At 33.0% G+C, this 7,855-nt stretch overlaps 1 protein-coding gene and 1 long non-coding RNA gene across 2 annotated transcripts; one reads left to right on the plus strand and one right to left on the minus strand.

Moving 5' to 3' along the window:
• Nucleotides 1-65: 65 nt before the first annotated feature.
• LOC121224248 (uncharacterized) lies at nt 66-2,365 on the minus strand. Its single transcript, XR_005921865.1, has 2 exons — nt 948-2,365; nt 66-489 (listed from the first exon to the last, which is right to left on the minus strand). It is a non-coding gene; the product is annotated as an uncharacterized lncRNA (long non-coding RNA).
• Nucleotides 2,366-4,636: 2,271 nt separating this feature from the next.
• Nucleotides 4,637-6,271, plus strand: LOC107946570 (protein STRICTOSIDINE SYNTHASE-LIKE 12). The gene is made up of 3 exons (XM_016880963.2): nt 4,637-4,941; nt 5,053-5,322; nt 5,697-6,271. Exons 1-3 carry the CDS (start codon nt 4,688-4,690, stop codon nt 6,169-6,171), a joined length of 999 nt encoding a protein of 332 aa, XP_016736452.1. The 5' UTR covers nt 4,637-4,687; the 3' UTR covers nt 6,172-6,271.
• The last annotated feature ends 1,584 nt before the right edge of the window (nt 6,272-7,855 follow it).

A 7,855-nucleotide genomic window follows, 5' to 3' on the forward strand; every position in this document is an offset into this window, starting at 1 on the left:
GAGTGGATATATTTTTGTCATGTTCGTTAACATAAATGAACAGAAGCCAACCTGTTAATGAACTATTTAACAAACAATAATTTATTCACAGGCCAAGCAGGAAACGTAATTCTGATACATTTCATGTGTTTTTTTTTAACCATTACACATTTGAGAGAAAGAGATGAGAATTTAACTAAATAAAGACAGAGGTGGGTTAAAATGAAAGCACATAAGCCAGATACATAGTTACAATGAAGTATCAACTCAGTAAAGCACATCGCCTAGAAAAGCAGAAGATAGAATCTAAACATCAAAGCTTACATATATATATGACAACACAATTTCTTAAAAGAGTGAGGATGTAAGCTCAGATATATCTGCTACTACCTGGCTATAATCGGCCTTTATCTTTTCTTGTTCCGCAGGGTCTAGTTTGCCTTTGGTTGGCTTGGTTAGCACCAGAACGCAGCACGTTGGTCTCTTGGTAGCTCCTGCAGTTGCAAGATCCTGAAATGGCAGAAGAAACTAATCAAACAGGCTCCACGTGAGACAGCTGATCGCTAGTTCATTAACTCAAGCTACAAACCTAAGCATGACATTAATCCGGAATGAGCCCTTTAGTTGTGCTGTGTATGTTTAGGGTCGGAATTCTGGGCTGTACAGATTGAATTGGATGTCAATGTGGACTACAACCAAGAGTCTCTGTGGACTTAGAAAAATCGAACATAGATATACCATTGTGTTTGCTAAACCTAACAATGCAACTCTAATAAATAAAGGAAGAAAATGAACTCGGATGCGCTTGGCCATGTTATTGTAAAAGTGCAATGATAAATAATACAGAAGTTGGAAAATCACTAAGTGAAAAATTAGGTTCTATGGGATTTGATAGTCAAGCAGGATAACAATTGAAGGATGCAAAGTCACCGAATCATGCAGCAAAACAGAGGAGGTCAGAAGCTTACTTCTTTCGAAGGAACATAAACATAGGGAATGTCTGCCTCTTCACATAGAATCGGAACATGAGTTATGACATAGAAGATAGAAGGAACATGATTAAGCATTTATGTGATTAACATTAGAAGTTAAACTACTTTCAGTAAATTCAAAATTTAGATTGAATCAAATAAAAGAACTCCCTTCCATTCATCAATTGGCAGCAAAACAAGTGCCATCCATGTATATATTCATGTATTGCAATTTCCTTCTCAACTATGCAGTCCTAAACTCTGAATTGCTACAGAAAATTTTCAGACAGCAACCAAAATAGATATTCTTTTCCTAAATGTTCCTATAAAACATCAGTCATAACTCGGAGAAAAATGATGATACTATGTAATGGAAGTCGTTTACAGGCATGGTCAGATAAAAAAAAAAACAAGATTACGGTGTAGTTTTAAATCAAATTCCTGTTTAGAAATTTTATCAAACGAGCTTTGATCACTCAAGTGATCAAAGTATTTAGATGAAGTCAAACTTGTAAACGGATTTCCCCCCTCTCTCCATATTCTCATTCCTTAGTGATTACTCTGCTTCTTTCGGTGTAGCATAAATGTTGAAATCAGCACTCTTCTCAACTGAAACTCAGCAATTTATAAATTTGAACACTGGCATTAAAACAGATAATGGATTATTGCTACTCAGTTATGTTGTAACTCGTAGCTTATTTTACCCAAACAGGGAGGAGAGTGTCATATATCATATATTTGGAGAATCATACCCCATATTTCAGTCCAAATATGTGTTGGACAAATGTGCTCCACATGAGTATTTGAGTACAATGAAAAATCCAGGTACATTAGGGCATAAGAATCCTCCACGTAAAACTTATATCGGCATATCTCAACATAAGTAAGACACCAATATTTCTCAGTCCATGAAACTTATTCTTATATCTATCCAAATAAACATATCAGAGCATAGATCAGATTAAACATGCTTAAAATTGGAAGGAAAAGGCATACACAGAGAATCTGAAGTAAGCAAATATAATATATTTATATATAATAAAAAAAACTTTACCCTTTATGACCACGACTAATACTTTTAACCACTTCCTTTACTCCTCTCTTCAAGCATTTGTGCTCAGCAGCTACAGCAATGAAAAGAAATACATTGGTTAAATACTTACACGCCACCAAAAAATTCCATTATTAGAGCTTTGGGTTTTCCTTATCATGGCTAAAATACCAGAAAGAGATCTAAATTATTCCGATTTCACAAGTAAGTCATCATATGTATTCCGATTTATACTGAATAAATTCTTACTTCAAGTGAAAGAACGTTCTATGCTAAATTAACTAAAAACACAAAGGCAGTGTACACAATATAACTAGTGCAACGTGAAGAATAGTTAAGCGGTTGGCCGAATTAGGGTACAAGTTCCCAGGGTTTAAGCTGTATCATTTTTATTTTTTACAGGCAAGAGGTTGTTAGCTTAAGCTTTATTATTATTAGTTATTATTATCTGGTTAAAATATATCATATTTTAATCTATTATCTTAATCCTCTTTTTCAGTATCTCTCTTTCCTAGTTTTATTATTTTAATTCCATAATTTATTTTTTTATTTCATGTTTATCTTTAAATAAGAAAATAAACATATATCAGTTCGTTCGAACTCATGTCTTCCTGCATTGATAATAACATTAATGTCAATTAAGCTAAAATTTCATCGACAATTATTTATTTTAGTAAGAAAAATTAAGTGATTAAAGCTTAGTTGGAAAAAGAAAAATTTTGTATTTGCATCTTAGGATTTAGAAATCGAATTTTGCTGTTGTATCTTAAGTAATTCTAATATGAACTTTGATTTTATAAAAACAATTAACTAATAATGTAGAGGGAAAAAATATCTTCATCAAGTTTTTAAATTTTTAAAATAAATTTGTTTATTTCTGTAAAAATAAAAAAAATTCCTTTTTAAATCGAATTTCATAAAAGAATTTAGTAATTCAAGTTTTTAATCCAAAATTCAACTAAAGTGATAGCTTCTCAAAATTATTCAATTTTTTTTTATTTTTATATAATTTTAAGCACAAGGGGATGGGGTAACATGGTTTGAACACGAGTTAAGCGAGTGTTTGATAATAACTTTAATCATCACTCTGTTTAAGTCAAGACTCAAAATCTTTTGTTCAATTCACATGATGTCACAACTAAAGTTGTTCATAGGCCGGATCGAGCCCATGTAAGGTGTCTAAACCAAGTTTTCAAGAAAGATAAACTCAAGCCCAATCGAATCATATTTGACTTTTTGTAGTTTTGTTTTTTTATTTTAAAATAAGATTTAAAAAAATATAATGCACTAAATGCACTAAAAATTCTTATATAAATTTTTTTTAACACATTAAAAAGAGTATTTATATAAAAAAAACTACCATAAATATAATAAATATTTTATTATATTAAAAAACACAAATAATATAACAAATATCTTATTGTATTAAATCTAATTTTAAAATTTTATATTTTGAATTGGGTTATTTAGTTGAGTAAAATATATTCAAGTCGGGACAGGCTAGGCTCGAACAAAAAAATCTTACCCTAGGCCCGACCCATATAGAGAACGGGCTTTAAATTTTACCCAATCACATTTTGTAGGCTTCGTATTTTTTGTCAAAATCCTCCCATTTTTCAGGAGGGTCTTCAGGTCTGGGCAAGTTACCCGACTCATGAGCAGGTCTAGTAACAACAAAATAAAAAGTTTTAATTCTGCTATCCGTCCTTATATTTTACGAAAGTTATGGATTTAGTCCTTATATTTTAATTTGGTCCTTTTTAATCACTATATTTTTTGAATTTTAAAATTTCTGTATTCATCAAATGATACATATTAAATTCATTAAGGTAGCGTTTGAGAACTAGGATTTCAAAAATAGTGTAAATTAAGTAGTAACTATTTAAAAATGTAACATTCATGATCATTTCTCAAATTCATGGATTTACAAAAAGCCTATTTAGTAATCAATTTGGTTCTTAAAATATTTTTAGATTTGACATAAATATATTTTTTTGTACTTTCTAATATATATTAGATTGAACCTCAACAAATTTGCATTTTATTCTTACTATTTACATAATAATTAAAATTTAAATTATTTCTAAAATCTAATGCAATAAACGTATTATCACATTTCTAATATTGTATCAACTTGTTATTTTCGCATATTAATTACTAAAAATCTAATTAATGTATTAATTATTATCATTTGTGTTAATATTAAAATTTTAAAATTAAAAAGAAGAATATAGACTAAAATTTTAACTTTAGAAAAATTTCCATCCAAATGTACTAAAAAATTTATCCACAAGTACAATATGCATGTAAAACAACTTTTTAAGAAAACTGCAGTATAAATATGGAAGTCAATGAAGTAAATGCTTTCTGTTAATGGCAATGGAATACAGACAACAAAACTTCATTCTTCACATACTTTTTCTCTGGAAAGCTTGGGAGTTTCCATATTTCCTGCCTTACTTTTCTTCATAATTCACATTTCACGCCATACGGTATAATAACAATTTGTGTTCCATTTCATGTTTTCTCCTGTATTCGGTTCTTAAAGATCATTCCGTTACATCTCACTTATTTCCATGTCTGACGTATGTGTTCTATCTCACTATTAAAGAATCCGATAACCCTAAGTTCTCGCTTTATATATGCCATACAAGTGTAGATTACTTTGCTTATTCTTTTATTGAAGATGGCTTGCATTATTAGCCTTACCAAACTAATAAACATATTTCCCATTTTCATCTTTGTCTCATGTTTTCCTCCATTGATGCTTTCTCAATCATTCAGATCACTTCAATTGCCGCCGAAAGTCACCGGTCCAGAATCCATCGCCTTCGAGTTCGGAACCAGTCGATTCTATGTTGGTGTGGCTGATGGTAGAATTCTACAATACAACGGACCAAGGGTTGGATTTCGAGACTTTGGATTCACCGGTCCAAATAGGTGATTCTTTAACCAACAAACAGTCTAGTGGTTGCAAGACATAAAATCATAAAACTGAATATAGGTTGTATATATTATTGCTTGAATTTTCACCCACAAACTCTAATACAGGTCTAAACGGATGTGTGATGGCACTACTGATCCAAATTTGGGGCCAATATGTGGAAGGCCATTGGGTTTAGCATTTCATTACTCCCTAAATAAGTTATATATTTGCGATGCCTATTTTGGGCTTATGGTGCTAGGTTCTTCCGGAAAGCAAGCGACCCAAGTTTCTGCGGCTGCAGACGGAGAGCCTTACCGTTTATGTGATGCTTTAGACGTCCACCAACCATCTGGAAATGTTATTTTCGTAGATTCCAGCGCCAACTATGATTTAAGGTTCTTTCTTATCACCTAGGCTAAATCCTTAGTAGTCTGAAGCAGGGATTTAAATTGCGGCCGCGGTCGCGTTTTCGGTCGCGTCGCGTTTGTCGCGGTCGCGGACATAACGGACGCTATTGCGGTCACTGCGGGTATCGCGGTCGTGAATTTTACATTACTTATTGTGTATTGCGGGTATAGCGGGTTTAAGCAGTAACGGTTTCGGACAGTGCTGTTACCGCTATATAACGGCCGCTATTTCGGTAACGGACCGCTATTTAAATCCCGAAGATCAACGACAAAGAGACCGTAACATTGCATTAATAGCACTATTTAAATCTTTTGACCCACTTATGTTTCATTCACATACAAAGCTTAATTACATGTTGCAGAAATATCTCGAAAGCAGTGAACGCTAATGATTCAACAGGGAGATTGTTGATGTACAACCCTGACACGGACCGAGTGACAGTGTTAATGAAGAACCTTTCAGGGCCAGCAGGGGTAGCAGTTAGCCAAGATGGAACCTATGTCCTAGTTTCCAACTTCATTAACAATAGTACTATACGGTATTGGCTTCGAGGTCCTGGAGCCAACACTTATGACGTCATAAATTTGCAGGAAAGGCCAGATAACATCAAGAGAACAGCGTTTGGAGACTTTTGGAGGGCGGCGGCGCTGGTGAAACAACCGACGCGATCACTGGTGCCGATCGGGCAGAGGATCAATGGGTTTGGCAGGGTTCTTCGAACTGTGAATTTCGAAGCATGGTATGGCAATCAATTAATTAGCGAAGTTCAGGAATTCGGTGGTGAACTATATTTGGGATCACTATCTGCGCCTTTTGTTGGCGTTTTTAGGTTTTGATGTCTGTAGTTTCCGATTACTATCTAGGGTAAATTATAAGAATAATCGTACAATAATTTTGTTTTAGTTATCCATCTATTAATTTCATCAATTTAATCAATCTCTTTTCTAATTTTAATTAATTTAATAACAAAAATTTAAAACTTTATTTATTCGCATAATAATAAATTTAGCCATCCAATTATTACATGTTAATCTTGTATCTTGTTATGCACTATTGTTTGATCTATTTAAACGTCTTTTTATGTCTTCCTTCAATCTCTTTTAACTTATTTCTTCAAGTCTTCACTCGCAATGAAAAAAGTTTAAGCTTATTATCTCTTCAACTCGATGATATTAAAGTCTAAATATCAATAGAGCATGATGACAGCGACATGTACTGTGCGTAATAAAGCAAGGGTGGAGAGAAAGGATTGACATGGAAGAAGGCAGCAAACATTCCAACAATTTCCGCATCTCCTTTACAAACATTCAACAGTCAAATTTCTCACTTTTTTGGTAGGAACATTAAGCAATTTGGAGACCGTGTTATGCATATTATGCATTCCTCAACACGCTCACAAAGGTCACTTTATCATCTACACTCGTCTTGGGGGTCAATTGTTATGTCTCTTTTAGTGGACCTTACAACTTACTGATGGTTAATCTGCAAATCTCAACCTGACGAACTATGCGCCTTCTCAATTATAGTTAGTCTACGAACTTCAATATGATGAACTATGCATCTTTATTGATGCTAAAGTTATAGTGAAACTCAACATAATTAATTGTTAGTCACTCTAACATGCCCCATCATAGAATATCATATCATTGTCACTGTCAAATGTATCAAAATCAGACTTCCATGTCAACAATTTTACGACATATAGCCAAATTTATCATCCAAAAGATTAATGCAAATAGACTCGCTTCAACTTACCAAATCTCCTCTCCAAAAAAAATTAAGACTTCCTTCCAACCTCTGTTCCTTCCTTCTTCACCAAACCTTCTTCTCTTTATTCACCTCACCAGTTAACACTTCCGTAAATTAAATATCAAATCTTCCTAATCTCTCTGATATTACTAATCAATGACGTAAGAACTTTCATGAATGAATACCCTTCAGAACCACAATTTACGAAGATGTATAATCGCATATAAGTAAAAATACCTTCAGGTTAGAATAATAATGGGAGGTTGAAGAATATGGCATTGCCTTCCCAAACACCATATCTATCTGTGTCACGTGACATAATAAAGTAAATGGCAAGCAGTGCAGATAAAATGGCGTCACTCCATCATGGTCGGACAATTTGGACAAGACTTTTGACTTCTTCAATCTATAATTCTTCGTGGTCCACCTCCAATCTCTCGTCTTTCATTTTCTTCTTTTTAGTGTTCTAGTTTTTTCTTTTCCCCTTTAAGCCTAAGTTTTAAGTGGAAGTGAAGGCTTAAAAATATAGGAGGGACGATGGAAGAAAATGCAAGTTTCAATCAAACTGGATCGAGAGTTGGTCAGGTTATTAATTTGGAGAAAGACATTATTAATCCGTAAATAAACAGAGACTAATTGGACCGAATTAAAAAAATTAATGAAACTATTTTTTTTTTATAATTATCAATTTTTAATAATAGTAGTAATTGAATAATTGATATTTATAATGGAACCCAAAAAAAACCTTTCTATTTTTAACGCCACTCCAAA

This window comes from Gossypium hirsutum, chromosome D12 (genome assembly GCF_007990345.1).
Source record: "Gossypium hirsutum isolate 1008001.06 chromosome D12, Gossypium_hirsutum_v2.1, whole genome shotgun sequence".
Taxonomy (NCBI): Eukaryota; Viridiplantae; Streptophyta; class Magnoliopsida; order Malvales; family Malvaceae; genus Gossypium; species Gossypium hirsutum.